The 26,362-nt window shown below is 41.2% G+C and overlaps 1 protein-coding gene and 1 long non-coding RNA gene across 2 annotated transcripts; both read right to left on the bottom strand.

Moving 5' to 3' along the window:
* Window positions 1-4,795: 4,795 nt before the first annotated feature.
* On the bottom strand, window positions 4,796-6,835 carry LOC306925828. Its single transcript, XR_013790309.1, has 3 exons — window positions 6,785-6,835; window positions 6,132-6,195; window positions 4,796-4,841 (listed from the first exon to the last, which is right to left on the bottom strand). It is a non-coding gene; the product is annotated as an uncharacterized lncRNA (long non-coding RNA).
* A 6,021-nt stretch (window positions 6,836-12,856) lies between these two features.
* LOC306927192 (E3 ubiquitin/ISG15 ligase TRIM25-like) lies at window positions 12,857-22,651 on the bottom strand. The gene is made up of 7 exons (XM_079506879.1): window positions 22,321-22,651; window positions 18,305-18,682; window positions 17,451-17,546; window positions 16,831-17,064; window positions 15,693-15,852; window positions 14,318-14,377; window positions 12,857-14,160 (listed from the first exon to the last, which is right to left on the bottom strand). The coding sequence occupies exons 1-7, from the start codon at window positions 22,543-22,545 to the stop codon at window positions 13,640-13,642; spliced, it is 1,674 nt and encodes a 557-aa protein (XP_079363005.1). The 5' UTR covers window positions 22,546-22,651; the 3' UTR covers window positions 12,857-13,639.
* Window positions 22,652-26,362: the final 3,711 nt, after the last annotated feature.

Raw genomic sequence — 26,362 nt, 5'->3', positions numbered from 1 at the left:
CAGTGGGCGCCCAAGCCCTCAGGCACTCCCAAAGTTGACGCCGTTGCATGTATCTGTAAATACTTGTTATATTATGACCAGGTGTGTCGGTATACAGTACATTTCGTCTCAGGTGATCAACAGTTTATTTCAGGTGACGAAGGCCAAATGTTGGGCCGAAACGTACTGACACTTTTGTGCAATCATTAAGGTAATCTTTTGTTGACACTGTGACATTTATCTTTAAGTAACACGTTTTACAAGATAACTTGGAAGATTGGTACTCTCTACTGCTGGGTTTGATACATGGAATGTTTTTTCTGCTGTGGCAGAGGATGTTTTTAAAGCATATTGAAATCTAAAAAGCATTTTATTAAAATATCACAAATGCATCTTAAAGGACCACTTCACCACTTTTCAACCTTTCTTCATATAATAGGTCCTCACTAATAATCATGATAAAATGGCACAATTTTTTTCTACTCAGTCTGTGTCTCATAGGAGGGCTGTGGGCAGTTCAGAAACCCGTCCACCGTGACATCATCGTTAGGCAGATTCTTTTTAAACAATATATTGTTTTCGTGAGAACGATGGCATTGCAACTTTTCAGAACTAGAAAGCCTGCCGTTTCTATTAGCTTGGATTCCCCATCGATGATGTCACTGGTGGACGGGTTTCTGAACTGCCCACAGCCCTCCTATGAGACACGGACAGAGTAGAAAAGAATGGTGCCATTTTATCATGATTATTAGTGAGGACCTAGTATATAAAGATAGGTTGAAAAGTGGTGAAGTGGTCCTTTAATTGAAACTAACTGTTGAAACAGAAGTAGACGGAAACAAGAAGAATATATAACTGATGTATTATTTTCAGAATCAGAAAGACTTTATTGTCACACTTTAAAAAATAATGAACAGTAAAAGAACAGTGAATGGTTTCCAGGGCTCCTCAGACTTTCAGTTCATTAATAAAACAAAACCAAAAAACAAACAGAATATGGCTCTATATACAATATAAAAAAATCAACACATAATAAAAAAACTAAGGTGCTAAAAAGAAAGTATGTTTTGGTAAACAATAAATATAACTATGAACGAACAAAAAACTATCCTTACTCTTCCAACTCCCTGGCATCTCCTTCACTGCTCTTGTCATCTGGCTTGTTGTTCTTGCCAAATTGTGTGCCTGTTACCACAAGCAGAAATGCACTTCACTTGACTCAACTTCAGAAGATAGTCTGGTGCGATGGGGTCTGTTGACGGTACAGGCTCATAGGCCTGACTCACACCTTTCGATCTAGCATACAAGAAAGGGTTTGTTTACATCTTGCCCCAATGCATTTCCAATGGAAGTCACATGGTTTGACACAACATTTGTGTTGTACGGCTTTCGGCTGTGTTTCGACTGCCCCCCACCCCCTCATACAACACAAATGTTGTGTCAAACCATGTGACTCCCATTGGAAATGCATTGTGAGCTTGCATCAGTCAATAAGTCTGGTTTGATACTCCTAGTAGCAGCCCGCTTCCTGAAGATGAAGTCCCTCCCCAACCCGTCCTTGTCCAATAGAGGGTATGCGCGTGACATCATCATCATACCTGGAAGTTATGCGGGAACGTCATTTGTAAACAATACAAATGACGTTAGTTTTGTGAATTAATTTACTTTTACTGCGTGGCCCCAGTGCCCCCCACAAAATGACCGGAACTACTTAATATTGACCAAAACCAGAGCAGAACTCCCACCACGGGACGCGGGCAATCAATTAATACAGTTGCAAGTTGCAACCACTATATTAATGGCAAGTATTTCATACATAATGCATAAGTTCATGCATAAGTTCAAAAAAATTGAACTATCCCTTTAACCCTAGAACACTAAACACGGGTGATTTATTATTATTATTATTATTAGGGTTTTTTTATTCACTGGACCATGTCCTAGAAATGGGTGGACCAAAGGAGAAGTTCCCAACTTAATTTCTCTTCTTTTAGGAATATTTTTAAAATACTATTTTTCGTTCTTTTGTGATAAGTCATGATAAAATATTAAAGAAGAATAGCTCAAGTTGCCATATATTTTGATGAGAAATATGTTTTTATGGAATATTTTACATTTAGTGATGGTGTAACAAAAACATGTTTAGTGTTCTAGGGTTTAAGTACCAAAAGTAGAAAGTAGTCATTATGCAGAATGTCCCATTTCACAAGTTTTCAAATGTATGCAATGTATAAAAATAATTTCAAATGGCCAAAATGTATACATAGCTGAAGTGGTCAGCTATGTATCATCAAGTATCTAGTTACTAAAGGTTTCAAATAATTGCAGTGGAGTAAAAGTACCTCTGAGATGTAATGGAGTAGTACAAATATACTGGCAATTGTAAATAATACTGTAAATTAAAAGTTCCTCAAAGTATTTAAGTAGCCTATACAGTACTAGAGTAAATGTATTTAGTTACATTACACCACTGACTGCAGCGCAGGAGGAGCACTAATGATGCTTTGTTGTGCAATAGTGTCATGCACTAAAAAATAGCTGATCTACAAACTCACAGCCTGTTGCAGATGCAGTAGATCTGCTATTTTTGGTGCATCACACCGTCATAAGAAGGGAACTAGACATGTGTGCTTGTTACATTGATATGTTGTGCTTAATTCTGCTGGTTTCACAACCATTTGTGTGATAGCTAAGATTGTACTGAATGACAACCATTCATTTTGTGTGATAGCTAACATTGTACTTGTCTGATAGTCATTGTGTATTATATTGAAGTAGCCTGTATACTAAGTCATTCATTAAACTGAACAGCAGAACATATTGACTCACCTTGATGCATCACATACAAGCGGTTCATCACGTCCCACATGTCCTGATGTCCAGCTGCATGTCCACCCGAAAATAATGAAGAGTTGGAGTTATAAAGGCTCAACAGAGACCAGCAAAAAAATGAATTGTGTACACAGTATGTGAAGTACTAGTAACTACTTGTTAATCATTTGTTAAACTGACCAGCAGAACATATTGACTCAACAGACTGGTTCTGCTGGCCTAGCCTGGCTAATAAGCCAGACCGAATCAGCCGTTGGCAAAAAAAAAAAGCCTGCCGGCGGATTACGGTCTGGAGAGGCTCAATTGTACGCCCATTTCCTACACCAGAGAACTGGTGTGGCCAATCGGGACACGGTATGCAATATGGGCGGGCTTTGGTACAGTGACGTTCAATGCTTGAGACCTTTGACTGACAGTAGCTCTGACCAATTGCGTCAAAGAGAAAATGTTTTAACCCGCCCCCCCGGGAAACAAGATCCATACACAGCATCTCCAGACTCAAATACCACACGACAGTGTAGCCTCGGTCCCAGGCTTACTTTTCTGCGAAAAGAAGAGCCTGGTCACAACGTAAGGCAAAGAAGCTATCGGCGGACGTATCCTCCGGAACATCCATCAGATGTATTTCCCCTTTGGGTTCAGAAGTTTTTATTAGGGCCCGAGCACGGCACAGTAGTGCGAAGCCCTATTGAAATCGTAATGATTATTAAAGCTGCAAGCAGCGATGACCGCGGGCCCTCGCGCGTGCAAGTTACAGGCAAATATCAAATAATCAGAACTGGGAGCTAGCAGAGCTAAGTAACTGAATGACAAGGATTTTCAACTGAGTCCAGTGAGGTGACTCATGACTCTGTACGGCAAACTGTTCAAAGGTTATGGCAAATGATAGAAACTATAACATATTGACCAATCAGAAGAGGGGGCGGGGCTATGTTTATGCACAAATTAAGTATTTATGTATGTGCAAATTAAGTATGTATGTATGTATGTGCAAGAGAAGTACATGTATGTGCAAGTTGACTATGCATTTCTGGCCTAAACGGCTTCTCATATTCACTTGTATTGTTATAAATACTGTAAATAGAGCATCGCAGTCCCGCCCCCTTTCAGCGGCCCGGAAGAGAATTTCCCATTGATATTTCCCATAGACGTTTCAAAAAGTAGGCCTATTTATTTTAAAGGGATAGTTCAGATTTTTTAACTTAAGCTGTATGAAATACTTTCCATTAATACAGTGGTTGCAACTGTATTAATTGATTGCCCTAGTTTTGCCCTAGTCCCGTCGCTCCACAAAACCAGAGCAGTTCTGCTTGGTGAAATATTAAGTAGTTCCGGTCATTTTGTGGGGGGCACAGAGGGCCACACAGTAAAAATAAATTAATTCACAAAACTAGCATAATTTGTATTGTTGGCCTATTTATACCATATAGTGCAACTTTCGTTATTTTTTTACCCCTCTATACAGAAATAGGTTTTTTGTGTCCATATCACTACGCCCAAAAAATAGTTCCATGTGATAGAGGGGTCAAAGTTGAACGAAAGTTTTTTTTATTTTAGAAATAGGTCAACAATACAAATGATGGTAGTTTTGTGGATTAATTTACTTTCAATGCGTGGCCCCAGTGCCCCCCACAAAATGACCGGAACTACTTAATATTCACCAAAACCAGAGCAGAACTCCCAACACAGGACTCGGGCAATCAATTAATACAGTTGCAACCACTATATTAATGGTAAGTATTTCATACAGCTTAAGTTTAAAAATTGTGAACTATCACTTTAAGACCTTTTAAGGCCTCGGACAAAGCCAACTGGGATGGTGACAATAAACACAATGTTTTGGGCCGAACAAATAATTAGAGAGAAGAAAAACAACAAAAAAAGTGTTGTACTAATTGTTGTACTAAGTGTTCTTTCTAATTCGTCGGGTGTGGGACTGCGACTGCTCTATAGTCTTCTGTTATATACAATACATCTTTCACTATGGCTTACCTGTATTTGATCTGCCAGGTCTTGAGTTTCCCAAGCACCTTTGAAAGTAAAATAATAAAGGTTAACCTCAAAGGCCCTTAAAACAAGGCTCCAGACCTTAAATCAAGGCTCCAGACTTCCCAAAACAAACTGGTCAGGTTACTACTTGGCCTCACTCCCCAAACCCACCGCACCCCTGCCCCCATTTTGACAGACTGGAATGGGCCACAGGCCACAGCAAAGAGACATTGGGTGCATGATTGGTTGGATACTGTGCAGAAGCAGAAGTACAGTTGAGAATAAATACATTTTTGTTTGTTTTTATGTTAAAAGTTTGAATCACAATAATAGTTATCATTGCTATAAAGTGTTTGTTCAGTCACAGGGGTCTCCTTGTCTCTCCAGCTCTTTAACCAGTAGGACGCCCTGAGGGCGAGAAGCGACCTCGCCCGGGTGACGGCAGATGGGAGACTGCTGGGCGAGCACTGGCACTTTGGCATGGGGGGGGTCAGATCAACATATGGAATATATTCTGTACTGGTCATATATGGAGCGTGTCTTGAGTGTACAGGGTTTGTTGAGGTCAGATCACAAGAGTTGCTGGCCATATATGGCGGCGTGACGTGTCACGAGGCGTGACCATATATGGAGGCGTTAAGGGTCTCAATGATGTCACGTGATGTCACGAGGTCAGATCCACATGGAGATCTAAGGGTCTCCATGATGTCATGAGATGTCACGAGGCATGATGGATTGGCAACCATATATGGAGGTGTGACGGACGTACGCGAGATGCAGGATTTCATACTAGTAAATGTGACCTCCGGTCACAATAAACCGAAAATACATTTTCAGGTAGGTGACATCATTTCAGGAGAGAGTAGCCATTAATCAGTTTATTTTTGTGCAGTTTGAATTTTCTTCTCTTATTTCTTTGTGTCATCACTTACAATTCCACTTGTTTAATCTGTAGGACTACTAAAAGTAAAAGTACTCATTGTGCAGATTGTGCCATTTCACAAGTTCAAAATGTGTACAAAATCTATTGAAAATAGCAGATCTACAAGCTCACAATGAGTCGCGTTGCGACGCATTGTGAGCTTGTAGATCGGCTATTTTCAAATGGCTGAAATGTATATAATAGGGTTGAAGTGGTTAATTTATAATCAAAATGTAAAATCGCCAAAGTAACTCAAGTTTTCAAATAATTGTAGTGGAGTAAACGTACACATTTTGTCTCTGAGATGTAGTGGAGTAGAAGTAAAAGTATTGGAAATACTCAAGTAAAGTACAAATACCTCAAAATTGTACTTACGTACAGTACTTAAGTAAAAGTACTCTGTACATACCTGCACAGTGGCTCAGAGACAGGACAGCCAGTATGGAGATGGAGATCAGGAAACACAGCTTCATCTAGTAACAGCAATAATAGTAAAATCAAATAATAATAAGAACATTGTATTTCATAACAACAATACTACAAAAAACAATTACGTTTATGTTTGAAAATCTACAGAAAACTGTTTTGATTCCGTCATGTCGTTTGATTGTAGTAGTAGTAGTAGTAGTATAGTGTTCTCTATGCCAAACTACAATCAACTAGTTTCAGTGTTGGAAAAAGTACTCACATGTGTAAAGTCTGGTATTAAAAATCTACTTGAGTAAAAGTACTGGCATCAGGTATTGGCATCAAAATGTACTTAAAGTACTCATTAGGCAGAATGTCCCATTTCAAGTTTTCAAAATCTTTTGAAAATAGCCAAAATACATTGAGCTTTAGTGGTTAAAATACATTTACATATCTACAAAGTAACTCTAGTAATTCAAGTTTTCAAATAGTTGTAGTGTAAAGTAGAGTAAAAGTACAATATTTTCATCAGAGATGTAGTGAAATACTCGATTTAAGTAAAAATATCTCAACATTTAACTCGTACTAGTACAGTACAGTACTTGAATAAATGTACTAAATGAGTCAGAACTACACAACAGAAAAGGGGCTCACCGTTTCAAAAATGTTGTCCTGTTGGCTTGTTGCTTCTGAGATGAATCTAAATCAGATCCTGGCAAGAGAATATGGAGTTGGACTTATAAACGCTCAACAAAACAACAATGTGACCTTGCCATGATGCTATGGTCACGGGTATGTGAGTCATAACAGATACAAAAGTAAATAAAAGGTTTGATATAGAAAACGTGATGTTCTCCAATGTCGATGAGATGTGCTTCAATCAATAGAATAGCAAATATAAACCTAGACCTCGGGCAGGTGGGGGTCATCAATACCTCCGTACACCAGTGGCGGAAAGTAACTAAGTACATTTACTTAAGTACCACTTAAGTACTTTACTTGAGTAAGTCCAATTTTCTGTACTTTAACTTCTACTCCACTACATTTCAGAGGCAATTAAATATTGTATACTTTCACACCACTATAATTATTTGACAACTTTAGTTACTAGTTACTTCACTTCAGTCCTATATACATTTCGCCCATTTGGAAATAGCAGATCTATAAACTCACAATGCGTCGCGATGCGACACATTGTGAACTTGTAGATCTGCTATCTTCACATTTGAAAACTTGTAAAACAGGACACCCCCGAGTCCTTGTACCGAGACTTGACTAAAAACTGAGAGAGAAAGTTGAGACAGCAGACAGCAGCTTGATGTTTCCTCAGGCTCAGATGGTCATTTATTAGCAGACAGAGTACAAGGCTTCCGCTGCCAGCAAGTGGCAGTGGGCCCCAAAATGACCATCCACACCTATAATGACCGGACCAACTGACTGAATTCTCATAAAGTAGTGGTAGTTTACAGGCATAGAGGTGAAGAAGAGAGGCCTCTCTGAAGGCAATTTGATCAACAATTTGCTCCTGGCCCATCAACAAAACCCCTTTTACAGATTACCCCAGGAACAAGTCAGGACAGTCCTGCAGGAACCATATAACAAAATAATATATTGTAATCTTGGTGGCACTTCACCTAGCTTTGAATACAGTTAAGAACAGGCCTTGGGATACCCTTGGCTTGTATAAGTAGGCCAGACAGGCTAGACCTATAGGCTTCACACGGTGCACATTTGTCCAAGAATAAGAGATAGAGCCTATCGCGTTGCGTGTTCGAGTCATGACAACCTTTGTTGCGTGTCTCTCCCCTTCTCTCTCTCTCTTTCCTGTCTATCTTCACTTGATCAATAAAGGCAGAAAAGCCAAAAACAAATCTTTAAAAAGAAAAAAAGGAGATACGTTGAATTATATGGTTCCAAATACCGTACAGTACATTTGTACTTTTACTCAAGTACATTTTGAATGCGGTACTTCTACTTGTAACAGAGTATCTACATTGCAGTATTGCTACTTTTACTTGAGTAAACAATGTGAGTACCGTACTTTTTCCATCACTGCCGTACACAAACGTGTCTGTGGCAAAGACTTGGTCTTGTCTGTGGCATTTTTTATTCTATTTTTACACACTTTATTTTTTATTTTTGAAGATATATTTTTGGGATATTTCTGCCTTTATTGGATAGTGTACAGTATGGTGACAGGAAATGGGGGAGAGAGTTGGGGGGTGATACGCGGCACGCGGGGTCGAACCCGCGACACGCTGTCAGGCTTAGCAGCTTATAGTGCCCGGACCGCTATACTAGCCGCCCAGGCACACACACCTTTATAATGTTATTGTTTTGAATGTCAGAATATGACACGTACTCTTTACCATGACACTATTGCACATTAGGAGGCCAAGTAGTACTAGTGGTTCTCAAATGTTTTATTTTCAAGGACCCCCGAGTGTACAAATGGACCCATAAGGGTCAATTTGGTTCAACTTGCAGGTTGAGAACCACATGTTTTGACAAGCCTGTGTGTGGTACAGTCGTTCTGCCATGAGCACAAGGAATGTTACAAGGACAAGCTGTACCATATACAATAGCTATCAGGCCTAAGAGGGCTATATCTTGCTCTCAGAGGCACTGAGGCAGGGGTGTCCAAACTTTTTTCAAGATTAGAAAGATTAGAAAATATGAAAACACCCAAGGGCCAACTACATCTCTTACCTATCAATCATAATTTACTTTCAGACCATAATAAAGTCACAGGCTACAAATGCATTGCATTTCAACAATTTTATTTCATCAATATGAAAAGGTCATATCAAAAGGCCCTACCAACAGTCATTAAGACATGCAAATCCCTTGACTCCTTCAAAACCGCTCTCAAAGGGCACATACGGACGGCTGCAATTCGAAACTGGCCCCCATAAAATCTGAATCCCTTTTTACCTCCTGAGGATTTCCTGTTTTTGGCTACAGTATATAGAAGTGTTTATTTGTACGTCTCTAAATGTTATGATGAATTGAACATGGTGGGCCCTATTGTAAACAAGTCTAATGCTTTATGGTGTTGCCCACTGTTAACAGTTTTGTATTGAGTTGTGCTTGAAATGTACTGTAATACATTCTTCAATCAAACAAACAAAAAATCATTTGTTAACTGTGGAAAATCCACAGACCACAGCAAAGAGACATTGGGTGCATGATTGGTTGGGTACTGTGAAGCAGAAGCAGAAGTAGAGTTGAATATAAATCTTTTTTTTGGTTAAAAGGTTGAATCACAATAATAGTAATCATTGCTATAAAGTGTTTGTTCAGTCACAGGGGTCTCCTTGTCTCTCCAGCTCTTTAACCAATAAGACGCCCTGAGGGCGAGAAGCGACCTCGCCCGGGTGACGGCAGATAGGAGACTGCTGGGCGAGCGCTGGCACTTTGGCATGGGGGGGGTCAGATCTAACCTGACTCCGCCAGATGGGGCAGCAGAGAGTACAAACCACAAAACGGCCTGACCAATCAGCAGCAGCTAGAAGCTAGAAGCTGCTGCTAGAAGCTGCTAGAAGCTGCTGCTGATTGGCCAGGCCGTTTTGTGGCCGGGCATCAAGTCTGCCTGAGAGTTCCCAGATGGGAGCAGGAGGGGGGAACCCAGTGTACTCTCTGCTGCCCCATCTGGCGGAGTCAGGTTAGGTCAGATCAACATATGGAATATATCTTGGACTGGCCATATGGAGGGTTTTTTTTTAGGTCACATTTTCTGTACTTTAACTTCTACTCCACTACATTTCAGAGGCAATTAAATATTGTACTTTAACACCACTATAATTATTTGACAACTTTAGTTACTAGTTTACTTTGTAGATTTTGATTATTATTACAAAGCATATATACATTAACCACTTCAGTCCTATATACATTTCGCCCATTTGGAAATAGCAGATCTATAAACTCACAATGCGTTGCGATGCGACGCATTGTGAGCTTGTAGATCTGCTATTTTCAAACCATTTTTAGACATTTTTTCACATTTGAAAACTTTCTGAATAATGAGTACTTTTACTTTTGGTACTGTGGTAAATATTGGACACCCCCGAGTACTTACTGTGTACCGAGACTTGACAAAAAACTGAGAGAAAGTTGAGACAGCAGACAGCTGCTTGATGTTTCCTCAGGCTCAGATGGTCATTTATTAGCAGACAGAGTACAAGGCTTCCGCTGCCAGCAAGTGGCAGCGGGCCCCAAAATGACCATCCACGCGTATAATGACCGGACCAACTGACTGAATTCTCATAAAGTAGTGGTAGTTTACAGGCATAGAGGTGAAGAAGAGAGGCGTGTTCAATGCCTCTCTGAAGGCAATTTGATCAACGATTTGCTCCTGCCATGAGCACAAGGAATGTTACAAGGACAAGCTGTACCATATACAATAGCTATCAGGCCTAAGAGGGCTATATATCCTGTTCTCAGAGGCACTAAGCCGCAGGGGTGTCCAAACTTTTTTCAATGGGGGCCAGATTAGAAAACATGAAAACACCCAAGGGCCAACTAGTGTGCATCTCTTACCTATCGTAATTTACCTTCGGACCATTATGACGTAAGAGCCAAGATGTCTATAGGCCTGATAACTATTGTTTATTAGCCTCGCGTTGCGATACTAATATACCACTGCGTTGGGACAATATGCATTGTTTATGGTACATTTTGTCCTTGTAACATGAACAGTATAACCATGGTCTGATTCCTTGTGCTCTTGGCAGAACGACTGTACCACAGGCCTGTACTAATTATTATTGTACATCTCCCCTGTCCGCTCATATATTAAAACACAACCACCACCACCTTTTAAGCAATGCCTCTGACCCCTTAATTTCATACTATTAATTGACCAGTGAATTACACTACACAACCCTAGGGGACACGGGGAGAACATGCAAACTCCACACAGGGTATGGGCGCTAATGACGCGGAGGAGAGAACACGCCCTCAGCCTCACATGCCCAGAACATCAGGATAAACCTGTGTAGTTTATGGCTGCTCCAACAGTAGTGGCAACATAAAACTTTGTAGAAAAACAGTATGTCAAAAAATACACTGCAGTGGCTGAGACCAGAGCCATAGAGTAATGGTTGAGACGAAGCAGTGAAAGGTCCTGAAAGAGTATGAGGTATAAAGTACAGCAGCCTTGTGTTAATACATCAGAAAGATTGGGTATTGGGCAAGACCGATGTTATGTATCTTTCAGGACCTTTCACTGCTTCATCTCAACCATTTCTCTATGGCTCTGGTCTCAGACACCGCTGTGTATTTTTTGACATTCCGTTTTTCTCCAAAGTTGAATGTTGCCACTACTGTGTTACTGAGTTAAATTGGACTTAAAAACAGCTATGGTTGGGGATTTCCTAATGTAACCTGGATTTTTATTCCAGCTTTGTGGTGCATAATCCAAAATCCAAAATCACAGCCAATATCCGGTCTAATATCATGATAGGGGATATAATATTGATACTTTTTTTCTCCCGATCCGATTCCGATCATTTGAAAATGACGTGATCGGCTCCGATTTCCGATCACGTGATCGGATTGGGACTCCTTAAGGGTAGTGTAAGTGATATTTTGTGGTTAAAACAAAAGGATTTTTGTTAAATGGTTAAATCACTATATTCTGATAGTAATCATGGCTATAGAGTGTTTGTTCAGTAGAACAGTTGATTTATCTTCTCTTTGAAAGAGTATAGGCCTACCTACTGTATTGACCTTGACTTATCTGCTCCTTGAAGGAAAACCTACTGTAGCATACGGTCCTTTTTCCTTGACTCTCATTCTCTGACAGAGACAGTAGCCTATATACACTCATTACAGCCCATGTGTTATACTGTATCTTATCATTTGATGCCCCCCTCTGGCCACAATCAATATTACATCAGCGCACATGCACCCGTTGTGTGTACTGACATCTATGAAGGAGTGCAGGAAGGCATTCTGTTTTACATTTCTGGGTAGGCCACACCATCCTAAACGAGTGCAGAGGTTTTCGTGAGCAATACTTAAAGGCAGCTAAAAACAAGTTTGCAGCAGCAAGTAGCTACTATTGCTGCTGCAAACTAGTATTTTTACTTCATTTGAGCCGTTTATAATAATATAGAGTGACTTTTATTGCATGGTAGCACATATTATTTACATTCTTCTTATAACTAGACAAATAGTGATATTCAAACGCATATATACCACCTGACCTGGCTGCCGGGGTTTCTTTTTTGATTGATTGATGTCTTTATTGATCATGAAATAAAATCATCACTGTCACATATGTTACAAACATCTTAATATAAAACCAAATGGACCCTTATGGGTCTGTAACTCTGAGAGTGTACAAATGGAACCGAATGGACCCTTGTGGGTCTGTAACTCTGATAGTGTACAAATGGAACCAAATGGACCCTTATGGGTCTGTAACTCTGAGAGTGTACAAATGGAACCAAATGGACCCTTGTGGGTCTGTAACTCTGAGAGTGTACAAATGGAACCAAATGGACCCTTGTGGGTCTGTAACTCTGAGAGTGTACAAATGGAACCAAATGGACCCTGACGGGTCCATTTGGTTCCATTTGTACACTCTCAGAGTTAAATTGACATTATTTTTACAATATAAATTGGGGGTCAGAGATAGAAATGCCTTTAATTAAGCCTAATTCAGGTCAAACTGGGGGCCCTTGAAATTAAACAGGTTGAGAATCACTGCTAGAGCCGTAAACCTCTTCTCTTATGGGGGTCCTTGGCATCTCTTTTCAAATGGGGGTCCGTAGGCTAATGAGTGTCAATTTGGGGGTCCTTGACATGAACAGGTTTGGGACCCACTGTGAGCTACAGCACAGTAAACACTGTGTTTAAAGCACTGCTTCTCAACCTGTGGCCCGGGGCCCCCTGGTGGGCCGTGAGGATATTGCAAAGTGGGCCTCCAAAAACAAACAAACATTGTTCACCTTGTTAAATTATATTTTCATAAGTGACAAAATCAATTGTTTTTTGATTAACTCTTTAATTCAATTTAGACATTGAGGAGTAATTACACCTGAGAACCACTGAAATCACCAGCTGCAGCGCACCACATTAATCACATTTGAACTGGAGACCCCACAAACTTGACTTACTTTTATTGCACTACAATTATTTGAAAACGTTTTACTACTAGTTACTTTGTAGATTTAGATTATTATTACAAACCATACATTAACCACTTCAGCCCTACTGTATATACATTTGAATATATCCGATCTACAAGCTCACAATGAGGCTTAAAAGGCTCCACAGCCTGACAGAGGGCTCTGTAGTAACATGAACAAGATAACAGACATACTGAATAACGATTGATCTGCAAAGAAATGCAATGAGCAGAACACAATCAATGGGTTGATTGATCATGATGGTGACACATCATTCTAACACATGCTTCATCAAGAAGGGAACAACTATAATCTAAATGAAGAAAACAAAGTGTTCAACTGAATATCCTCATCAGTATTCTTAACATGTCTACCATGTCTTACACAGCTCTGCTGTATCTCCATAACCATAGCCCCCAAGCCCTATCCCTGGATAGAGAGGTTGTGTGAACGTGGTTTGAACTGTGTGGAGGAGGGTCATTGTGTCAGAAACACTGTAGAAGGACAGAGTGCCTGCCTTGTGGTCCAGATACACCCCCACTCTGGAGGAGACAGGCCCTGACACTTTAGTCTTAACTCTGTTGTGTCTGAACCAGCAGTCGTTACTAAGGCACACTAAAGACCAGGATTTATCATTGTATCCAAACCAGTCTAGTCTGTTGGTGTCTTTATAACAGACTGCTATAGCAGCCTCTCTAACAGTCCTCTCTACTTCCCAGTAACGACGTTCAGACAGACCCTCTGTACACAACACCTGACCGTACCCTACAAATCTCTCTGCATTATCAGGGTAAGGTTGTTGTTGTCGTGTTACAGTCACCTTCCTCTTCTCCTCTGACAGGGAGAGCTCTCTGCTTATTGTGTTGATGTCCAGAGACAGAGGACAGGAATCTGTGAGAACACACGACAAAAGAAAATCCAAACCTCATGAACCTCATTGTGTTTAGAGTTAATATTCTCTCAGATCAAACTCATTATTAGACTGAGCTTCAAATAACATTTCAGGTTGAAACGTCAACGTTCAGAAACAACATCAACATGGACTCACATTGTAAGAAGTCCTTTCTGGTCTGAGGCTCCGCTGGATGTAAAACATCAACTGAACACACTGGAGACACAAGAAAACAGTAAACGTCATCATACTGAAGGATGGATTCAACTGAAGGTCCAAAGAGTTAAAGCTATTATAGCTCGATAGTAATCATTGCTTTAGTAAACAGAAAATACATTTTCAGGTGGGTTACAACTTTCAACCAATCAGGAGAGAGAACTCCTGAAGATCATTAAATAACAAAAATATAATAATACCAACAACAATAATAATAATAATAGATGGTGCATTTATATAATGTACTGGGAGATATGAAACACAGGTAACACAGCACAGTCCCGCTCCTGCGAGGACACCAGGAAATAATTCCCCATTCATTTTCCCCATAGACGTTTCAAAAAGTATTTATTTAACCCATTTAGGCCGGACGTCGAAATTTAAAACAAATCTTCCAAATCCTGACAGTTTTCTGAAAAACCTTATGTTTCTGTATCAGTGGTGCTCAATATTTCATGTCAAGAACCCCAGAAATTATATGTAATATGCCTCCGCCCCCCCCATCTGAAAATATGTTCTTCCAGGGACCCCACAGAAGCAAAGATATGAGTTAAAATGTTCACTCTGTAAGTCTGTAATAATATATATTCAAAGATTTGAGGCACATTTTCACAAATTTTCAAAAATAGCAGATCTACAAGTTCATAGCGCGGCACCGAGTGCCGCGCTATGAACTTGTAGATCTGCTATTTTTGAATAGTTTTTCCATAGTTAAAAGGGGTTCCCACCCCAAAATGGGTTAAAGACCTTTAAAGCCTCGGACAAAGCCAACAGCCCAGTTGACAAATCATGACAATAAACACATTTTTTGGGCGGAACAGAACATTAGAAAGACGAAAAAAGGGCAAGGTACAACACTTTTTTTGTTGTTTTTCTTCTTTCTAATTATTTGTTCGTCCCAAAAATATGTGTTTATTGTCATGATTTGTCAACTTGGCTGTTAGCTTTGTATGAGGCTTTTAAGGTTACGAGGCTTTTAAGGTTTTTAAATAAATACTTTTTGAAATGTCTATGGGGAAAATGAATGGGGAACTATTTCTGCGACGCTCTATAGACATACTTCCACCTTTATAAAATCCATTCAACCCTTAGAAATGTACTGCACAGTAGAGGGTGCTTAGAAACACTATAAACCCATTTAAATCTCATCTCTCCTTTGAGTAATATTCTTGCTTAATTCTTATTTTACTGTCCAATCTGACAGACAGCCTACTGTGTACCATCGGTCTGTTTCTAGTTCAAACATCTCCAGTTGCCTTCTGGCTTCATCCATCCATGTTTACTATGAAAAACAATAAACACTTTTAAATCTCACCTCGGTTTGATATCTGTGGCCAAGTTGTCGTCAGGAGGTTGTCTAGTTGGTCTCTCAGACCAGACACGACATCAGTCACATCTGTGAAGGACCTCAGAGGACAGACGACCACACTGGGTGAGACTGGAGATCCAGTGGAACTGGAGAGAGACTGGAAACTCTGGAGAGAGACAAGCAGAGAGACCAGTAAACCACTTTAGACAGGGATGATCAATGATGATCAATAGATCAGTGCATTGATCACAATATTGTAGAGTTGAGCTGATGTCCTTGTTGTTCAACCAGTTACTTAATGTACGGATTGCACACACACGCACGCACGCACGCACGCACGCACGCACAATAGTGGAAATAAGCTCACATGCTGATCATTTAGCAACTAAATGGTGGCGGTGGCTCAGGGGTAGAGTTTCCGGATGGTAACCACAAGGTCGCCAGTTCAAACCCGGGCTCCCCCAGAGTTAGTGTCGAAGTGTCCTTGAGCAAGACACTGAACCACTAATTGCTCCTGATGTGCCGAAACGCACCAGCGTTCTCAAATAAACATGAGAAATTGCATCAGTCTTGCATCTTTTATTTTGGGGTGCTGGTTTTACCATTTAGTTGGTTTATGAGTTATAAGTTATTTTAAAGCTGAGCTCCCACTGCCTTAAACAAAGGACAGTCTCCAGAGGAAGCACACCTGTTTTTTCTTTCTTTTAGGTCTGCTATTTTTGGAAAATAGTTTTTTTCAAAATGGAAACAATTATGCACTTATTGTGATTCTCATACATAAGAATAGTAATTAACAATATAATTTTACAAAAATTACATTTATGTTTTAATCTACAAACAACAATTGCTCAAAATTGCAATTATTTCATAATTCTACAATGCTAACATATACAAATTGAAATGTATAGTGGAAATAATAAGCTCACATGCTGATCATTTAGGTCTGCTATTTTTGGAAAATGTTTGATTTTATTTTTTATTTGTATTGTTAATTATTTAAATGTCAATTACTGTATACTAGAACTATATTATTATTAGTAACCACCAGCATGAATAATGTAATGTTATGTCATGTCATGTAATCTACTATAATGTAGCGATTTGTTCTTTCAAAACCAAAGTGTCAAAAAGCCATGTGTGGAACCTGAATGAATGTGATGATGTCCTCAGTGTTGGACAGCGCCTCCAGCTCAGCATGTCTCCTCTCCAGCTGATCCAGGGTCTGTTCCTGCTGTCTCAGGAGAGCCTCAGTCTGAGACACTGCATTCTGCTGCTGATCTCTGATCAGTTGTTTGAGCTCACCACGTCTTCTCTCAATGGAGACCTTCATCTCACTCAAGATCCTGTCACTGGCCTCCACTGCTGCATCTGCAGACCTCTGCTTAGAGAGAGAGAGAGCACACACGAGAGCACACACACACACACACACACACACACACACACCACACACCACACACCACACACACACACACACACACACACACACACACACACACACACACACACACACACACACACACACACTTCAAGTTCATATCACTTGGTGCCGCAATATGAGCTTGTAGATCTGCTATTTTCGAAACAATCTTGAAAATGTCTGTAAATCTTTGAATATATTTGTAAAGCAAACATTTTGAACTTAGATCTTTGCTTCTGGAGGTCCCTGGAACAAAATACTTTGAAATGGGGGTCCGGTCAGCGGATATAATATAATAAATCTCATTTTAGGGTCCTTGACATTAAAGAGTTTTGAGAACCACTCACGTTCAGGCCCTCCAAGACCTGTCTCAGGTCTTTCAGCTCCTTCTTTTTCTCCTGGATCTTCTGCTGGACTACCTCCTGACTTGTCACCAGCTGTTTCTGCAAGAAGCAGGAAGAGAGACAGTTTGGTTGGAAACATTGTGGACTTTTTCATGTCGGGACACCAATTCTATCCAATCAGGAGAGAGAACTCATACAGGATACAGGGTAAAACGGGGTGCGTACGCTTTTCCGACATGTCAATAGTCTGACATGCGGAAAACGACCGGATTAAGGTTGGCGAACATGCGCTGCTCCGTGCTTGCAGATATGGTTAGGTTAGGGTTTGAGGTAGGTTGTCGTTGTCGGACCAATGACTATTAATTGTGTAACTTCTCCAAAATACACTTTTGAAGGTCAAGATTAATGGACGTGAAATATGATTCTGTTTTTTAATTGGGTCCAAAATTAGTGTACTTCATCCTATAATTAAAACCGGGAAAGCATCTGTGCCATTTTAGATTTCATAACATACATCTTTTAGAAAACTCTGTTTTAGAACAGTGGTTTGGAACAAGTGGTTCTCAAGCAGATCTACAAGCTCACAGTGCGTCGCTTTGTGCCCTGCTGCGAGCTTGTTAATCTGCTACTTAAATTTTTTTATTTTGATTTACTTTCTTCTTTTCTGGGGGTCCCTGGCCCAAAACATTTTCAGATGGGGGTCCGTGGCCGAAATATATCTGAATTTGGGGGGTCGTTGGCACGGAAAAGTTTGAGAACTAACTACTGACACAGATATTAAGACTATATTTAGTCTTGCTTCCATCTTTAAAACATGATCCATCTTATGATGTGTCTTCAAGTGATGGTGGTGCTACCTGTTTCTCTGCCTTCTCTGCAGCAGCTGACACCGTGTCATGGCCCTTGTGTTCATCCATGGTGCACAGATAGCAGATAGACTGTTGGTCTGTGCGACAGAACACCTCCATCAGCTTGTTATGACTGGAGCACATCTTCTCCTGCAGTTTGTCGGTGGCTGGGACCAGCTTGTGCTTCTTCAACACAGGAACATTGTAGTGAGGCTGGAGGTGAGTCTCACAGCAAGAGGCCAGACATGTCAGACAAGACATGAGAGCTTTCCGACGTTTGGCTCCGGTGCAGAAATCACAGGCCACGTCTGCTGGACCGGCGTACAGCGGAGCAGCGGAGGCAGCAGGAGACTGCTGAACTGCTGTACTGCTCAGCTTCATCACCAGCTGGAAGTAAAGAGAAGGAGAGCTCACTCACTGAGGAGAAATACAACACAGCCATTTTGAGCTTCATGGTGATAAACGCATTGTAACATTATCTTATTTATTTTATTTGGCTTTTCTGCCTTTATTGATAGTATCAAGTGAACATAGACATGAAAGAGGGAGAGAGAGAAGGGGAGAGACACGCAGCAAAGATCATCATGAATGGGACTCGAACACGCAACACACTGTCAGGCCAGAGCCTACAGTATAAGTGTGGCATGCGCCTGCACCACTTGGCCAGCAGGCACCCACATTGTCTTAACATCTAATTATCTTTTTCTGAACTTTGCATTTCATAAAGTTAGAGTTGCCTTGTTAAAAATGTAGCCTACAATGTAAGCATTTAGCAGACATTCTTAACCACTAGGGCTAGAACTTTCCTAAAATTAATGACAACCAAGAATAGGGGCACTTAGGCTGTTGTTGAGAGATTTCGATAGACAGGAACAGCCAGGTATACGGACTCAAAGAACTCAGTTCTAAATGGTAGATCAGATTAGCTTAGTAGAGTTTATTGAAAAGCAATTACAGAGGATGAAGAGATGCAGCCTCCGGTCGCACTACCAAAAAGGAGCCCTGAGCTCTGTTTTTCTCAGAGCTTTTAGGGATGGCCAAACTACGGCCCGCGGGCCAACTGCGGCCCGTGGTCCATTTTTAATTGGCCCTTATCAAATTCTAAAAATATAATGGAATATGGCCCGCAGCCCCGCACATGAAACTTGCACTTGACTGTATTGTATTTCTTAGTTTTAACACTAGGTGGAGCTACTGTCTTCTTCAGTGTCTTGACTCTTGAACAAGGCAGCTCTACACAAAACCACACACGTGACACAAGCGATACCTAAGACACGTTTTCCCCGTTCCCACTCGAGTGACCAAAAATGGAAAAGAAACGCAAAATAGCTAGTGAGTGCAGAAAATATCAGACACGGTGGAAGAATGAATATTTCTTCATAGAAGTCAAGGGGAAGTGTGTCTGTTTGATTTGTAATTAAACTGTTGCCGCGATGAAAGATTATAATGTACGACGACACTACGAAACCAAACATCAGACCTACACATCCTACACTGGTGCCGAGCGAGACGAGAAAGTTAATCAAATGGCAGCTAGCCTGCTCGCTCAACAACAGCATTTTGTCCGTGCTAATAAAACACAAGAAAATGCCACAATAGCCAGCTACGAGGTAGCTCAACTCATTGCCCGACACGGGAAAGCCTTCTCAGATGGTGATTTCATAAAACAGTGCCTCACTACAGTGGCAGGAATAATGTGCCCGGAAAAGCTGCAGAAATTCAACGACGTAAGCATGTCCAGAAACACAGTTGTGCGGCGAATTTAAGACTTGTCAGCTAACTTAAAACATCAAGTGTCAGATAAAGCTTGTGCTTTAGATTTTTACTCGATTGCACTCCTGCAATCCTCCTCTCTCTCCCCTCTCTCTCTCTCCTCCTTCTCCTCCTCATCTCTCTCTCTCTCTCTCCTCCTCCTCTCTCTCCTCCTCCTTTCTCTCTCCTCCTTCTCCTCCTCTCTTTCTCTCCTCCTCTCTCTCTCCTCCTTCTCCTCCTCTCTCTCCTCCTTCTCCTCCTCCTCTCTCTCTCTCTCTCCTCCTTCTCCTCCTCCTCTCTCTCTCCTCCTTCTCCTCTCTCTCTCCTTCTCCTCCTCTCTCTCTCCTCCTTCTCCTCTCTCTCCTCCTTCACCTCCTCCTCTTTCTCTCCTCTCTCTCTCCTCTCTCTCTCTCCTCCTCTCTCTCTCTCTCCTCCTCCTCTCTCTCTCTCCTCCTCCTCTCTCTCTCCTCCTCCTCTCTCTCTCCTCCTTCTCCTCCTCTCTCTCTCCTCTTCATCTCTCTCTCTCCTCCTTCTCCTCCTCCTCTCTCTCTCCTCTCTCTCCTCTCTCTCTCTCTCCTCCTCCTCCTCATCTCTCTCTCCTCCTCTCTCTCTCCTCCTCCTTTCTCTCTCCTCTCTCTCTCCTCCTCTCTCTCTCTCCTCCTCTCTCTCTCCTCCTTCTCCTCTCTCTCTCTCCTCCTTCTCCTCCTCCTCCTCTCCTCCTTCTCCCTCTCCTTCTCCTCCTCTCTCTCCTCTCTCTCTCTCCTCCTTCTCCTCCTCCTCCTCTCTCTCTCTCCTCCTCCTCCTCCTCATTCTCCTCCTCTCTCTCTCCTCCTCTCTCTCTCCTCCTTCTCCTCCTCTTTCTCTCCTCCTCTCTCCTCCTCCTCCTCTCTTTCTCTCCTCCTCTCTCTCCTCTCTCTCTCCTCCTCTCTCTCCTCCTCTCTCTCTCCTCCTTCTCCTCCTCTCTCTCTCTCCTCCTCCTCCTCCTCTCCAGGTGAGGCGATATACCTCATCTCTAGTGGGTGGCCCAGCCCTTCCTATATTTTTCTGTATGTGGCCCTCAGTGAAAAAAGTTTGCCTTGAACTTGAATCAAGTTCAAGGCAAGATGTGGTTCAGAATGGTATAAAATTTATACCATTCTGAACCACATCTTGCCTTGAACTTCACCGAAACCCTTACAACTTTATTAATAAATTGTATCCACTGTTCTTGGTCATTTGTTTGGTAATTTTCCATTCTTTCCATTCTTTTGTGTTATTTTCATATCTGGCAACCTTGTGGTTGCACGATGGCTAGGAAAAAAACATGTCTCATTTTGTCCATCTGGCTCTGGGCTTTGTCCCAAACACTTCTCTATTTTATACATGTTTATTGTTCCGCTGCTCCCAGTTTTGATGATCTGTGTTTTAATAATCTGTGAATTTATGCTTGTGGCCTCAAACTAATTTGGTTGTAGACAGATGAGTGATCGCCTCTCCCTAGCTGTGTATGAGAGATCCCTCACTGTACTAGTGAATCACAGTGCGCGTGCATGTGTTCTCACGTGTGGGACACGACACACATGCATTATTTAGTGGTTGTCTTGCGGGTGTGCCTGGCCTGCTTTGGGAGGAGTTGATCATTTCTCTAGTACACGTATTGGTTGCCATCTTCAGAAGGGAGGAGTTTCAGACGGCCTTACGATGTAGGCCCAGATCATTCTTTTTCACCCCTACAAAGGCTTAATGATTAACCAGTGACTGACAAAGTCAAAGATCAGAGTAAATGACACTAGTCAACAAAATGACAGAATAAAGTACTAGAATACCATCAAACCTTATACCTAGCATCTGTTTAAACCAGTGGTTCTCAAATTAATATGCATTTGTCCACAGACTCCCCTCCCATCTGAAAATATGTTGTGCCACAGTGCCAGGGACACAATATTGCATATCATGTTTAGATGCATTGTGAGCTTGTAGATCTGCAATGTTCAAATAGCTGATGTATACTGTAGGTTTACAGTGGTTAAACAGACTGTGATGCTCTATAAACTATTTTTTATGGACCCCCTTTAACCGCCTCATGGACCTCTGGGGGTCCCCAGGCCCCACTTTGAGAACCTAACACATAATAAATAGTTATTCTTAATGGACAAACAATGTAGCCTATATCATTATCAACACAAACATACAATGTGAACAAATAGCCATATAGCCTACAGCATGTGCATATAGTAGAACTGCTGTGGCACTGGCAGAACATGTAGTTACTAGTTTCATGTGTGGTATCTTACCTCAGCCAGCAATGTGTTTTTCCTCAAAACAGGTTTAGGACTGAAGCTCTCTCTGCACTGGGGACAGCAGTAGACTCCAGTGTCCTCATGGTCCCAGTAACCCTCAATACAGCTGCTACAGTAACTGTGGCCACAGTGTAGAGTCACTGGTTCCTTCAGAATGTCCAGACAGATAGGACAGCAGAACTGGTCCTGGTCCAGCTCACATCCCTGTTGTTCTGACATTTCACTGACAAGCACCACATTCACACCAAAAACACACAACACTTTGGTTTACTCCGAGAACAAACTGGGAGAGAGAAAACACAGCTATGAGTTTCGTTTCTTCTGAACTGGGCGAGGCTGACTTCCTGGATATTTGTAGGAGGCAGGGGTTTTAAAGAGACAGTGCATGAATGTGTATAAGTTCATAAACAGGTTCAGAGAGAGAGAGAGAGAGAGAGAGAGAGAGAGAGTTAATATATAACACAGCTCTGTTTACACGTTTATTGTATTGTTTTATCTTGATTGTTTTGTTCCACTTTTGCTTAGGCAATGTAAACGTATGTTTTCTCATGCCAATAAAGCTCCGTTGAATTGAACTGAGAGAGAGAGAGAGAGAGAGAGAGAGAGAGACAGAGAGAGACAGAGAGAGGGAGGGAGGGAGGGAACGATAAAGAGGTAGAGAGAGAGAGGGAAGGAGAGAGAGAGAGAGAGGGAGGGAAAGCGAATGGGAAGCAGAGAGAGAGAGGGAGGGAATAAGAGCGTGCACTCTCTCTCACACGCGCGGCGCACACACACACCACAATGGAGAGAAGAAAATGACTTTGTTTTTGTTCTCTTGACATAGAATGAGAGTCACATAGTTGTCAGAGACGGAGGGTGTTTTATAATGGTTTTTATTGACTATATATTTGCACACTAACACATCATGAATAATAAAAATACAATATTTTAATATAATCTTTTAAGAATAGAAAACCGTCACTAAATGCTGTGTGAAATAACTCCTTGTTTAGGAACACTAATATGTATTGTTTAGTAAGCATAAAATGTAATAGTTTAGCCTCATAAATCCCTACACTCAGAAGACTACTTCCTGTTCCAGTGAGTCAGCCACAACAGTGATGTATGAAAAAAGAAAAAAAAGAAGAAACACACATGTTTGTTTTCTCCCTTACTTTCACAGTAGACTTAAATGGTCCAGTTGTGGTCATGTGTGTGTGTTGTGTCAATGTGTACGTGAGAGAGAGAGGGAGAAGAGAGGGGGCAGGGGTGAGGTTGGTCAATGTGTGATGGAATGCCTGGTTTTGTCTGACTATTATAAAGGCTGGTATGTTCAACAGGTTACATTTGACTCCCGGTATTTACACTTACAGCTTGTGTTGTCACGGACGGACGGACGGACGGACGGACAGACAGACAGACAGAATCACACGATCAGTAAGTGGTATTAATCGGCAAACACATCAGTATCAGCCGATTCTAGTTGTTTTTAGATGAATCGGCATCGGTTCGATTAATCAATCAGCCCGATTAATGAATCGGTCCGATTAATCGGTCTGTCTTTACAGATAAACAAGCCCAGCTTGAACAGATCTACAAGCTCACAATATTAAATATAAAGGTATTTAAATTAAATCTGACTTGCCTAAGCCTGCAGTGCAGATACCCTGTTACATGTATTTTTCAGAATGGACAACATTATTATAATTCTTTCAATACAGGATGAGATCATATCGACATCGTTAATATCGGTTATCGGCCATAACACCAATTCATTATATCGGATATCGATATCGGCCAAAATGTCTCATCATCCCTGACAACTGTCACACTGCCCATATAGGTTAAAAGATTTTGTGTTAAATATTTTATATGCATTTCCAATTATGTCCAAAGTAAGATAGATGGAGTAACAAGAATTACATCACTTGAGTGGATGAATATTTCTCTCAATTGAACTTTCATGGGAAGGTGAGGACAAAAGGTCTTAATCGTTTCAATATACACAGCTGGATTAGAGATTATTTGTATTGTGTTATCTGTGTAGTCCAAATTAAATTAATGATCTAGCATATTATAGTAATAGCCCATTGAGACAAAGAGTCATTGTTTTGCCTTCATCTCTTATTTATATTTGTGTTTTGTTTTAACTTGTATTCATGTACACATGTCCTCTAGGCCGGAGAAAACATGGTAGGCTACAGTAATGGACTGGTCTATCAACTGTACATTATAATGTTGTAATCACTGTAGCCTACTAGGGCATGTATAGCTACTGTAGGCCTATATGTGGTATGTGGAGAAAACATGGTAGGCTACAGTATTGGACTGGTCTATCAACTGTACATTATAATGTTGTAACCACTGTAGCCTACTAGGGCATGTATAGCTACTGTAGGCCTATATGTGGTATGTGGAGAAAACATGGTAGGCTACAGTATTGGACTGGTCTATACAAGACCATGATGGTAAGAATACATATACATGCAAAATGTATATTTTTATGTTGTAATCACTGTATGTAGCCTAGACTCTTGTTGTAAATACAGCACCCTTAGAGAGAGACAGTTGTTTTTATATACTGTATGTTTTTGTATTAAAAGACGGTGGATTGAGGCTGATATAAGAATGCTGAACAAAGGTCTGTAGATGTAAATATTAATAATGTGTGTGTGTGTGTGTGTGTGTGTGTGTGCGTGCGTGCGTGCGTGCGTGCGTGCGTGTGTGTGAGACAGTGAGAGGGCAGTGCCAATGAATGCACACCTCCTTAAATCTTTTGAAAATAATAGATCTACAAGCTCACAATGCTACAAACAGTATAGTATTGGTGACCCTTTGTCAGTGTGCCTTTGGTGTCAGTGTGTTGGCACAGGAAATATAATGTATTGTAAATTGTGTCTGAATATTCCCATAAGGGATGGGCATGTGAAAGGCAGCCATAAACTACAATAAAATACAATCATCATCATCATCATCATCATCATCGTCATCATCATCATCATCATCATCATCATCATCATCAATCAGATACATGACAGCAATGATGTAGAGTGGCTGACTAAGAGCCCCATATATATGGACATCTTTACTTGCCAAGCAGAGCGCGTAAGTACTGCGATCGGCTCGGTATGTCGGTGTTGTCCACCGGCCAATGGGTGTATGCATTTCGGTGTTGTCCACTGGCCAATAAGGGACCACCATTCTTGATGACGTAACTAAGGTGCGTTTGGTGATTGGCTGGGTATGTAGGCTGTGTGTATAGTCGGGGTAAGAATGGTGGTCCCTTATTGGCTGTTGATGGTGACGTAACTACGGTGCGTTTCAAACTTTCAAGGTTGGTATTTGGTCAATAACGGGTCAGAACAGCAGTTGTATTAGACATTAGTTAGTAGCAGTAGCCACTTGTGCGCTCTGCTTGCGCAGAGTGCAAGGCGCAAGCTGGCAACTCGTGCATTTCTAGTTCAGTCTAATCACTGAAAAAAAAAATCACACCCGTGTGAACTGAGGGGTGTAAGGTCAAAGGTCTTATATAGACTGATCAGCTGTGGTCTGACGTAATGTCTGATGTAATGAAATCACACCCGTGTGAACTGGGTGACCATAGCAACCGTGCTCATTTTTTGAGCACAGACAGACAGACTAACAAAGCCAGTTGTAGGAGTGGTTTACACCACTCAAAAACGGTCGTGCGTCATGCTGACTGTTTGTCAGCATGTCATCAGAACCAAACTTAACCGTGCCCATACGAATCATGACCATATATGGAGGTCGACCATTATGTCCGAATATGGAGTGCGTTTGGGTCTGACATCATAGACTGACACATTCATGGATATTACACATTAATTCTCCCAAATGGGAGAATGAATGACATCACTGAATGTCAATGTCGGCAGTCGTGTTGGACCTAAACAAACTTCTGACAAGCACAACGGGCACAAGAGCTACAATGAGAAAACAGAAAGAAAGAGTATAATACATTGTATTGATATATGGAAGGAAACAATGAGTCTGTTGAGCAGCTTCTTCAGATACAATGTTGCCACGTTTAGTTAAA

The sequence above is a fragment of the Electrona antarctica genome, assembly GCF_951216825.1.
Source record: "Electrona antarctica genome assembly, chromosome: 7".
Classification (NCBI taxonomy): Eukaryota; Metazoa; Chordata; class Actinopteri; order Myctophiformes; family Myctophidae; genus Electrona; species Electrona antarctica.
The sequence above is the reverse complement of the archived record's forward strand: the minus strand, read 5'-3'. Positions and strand labels throughout refer to the sequence as shown.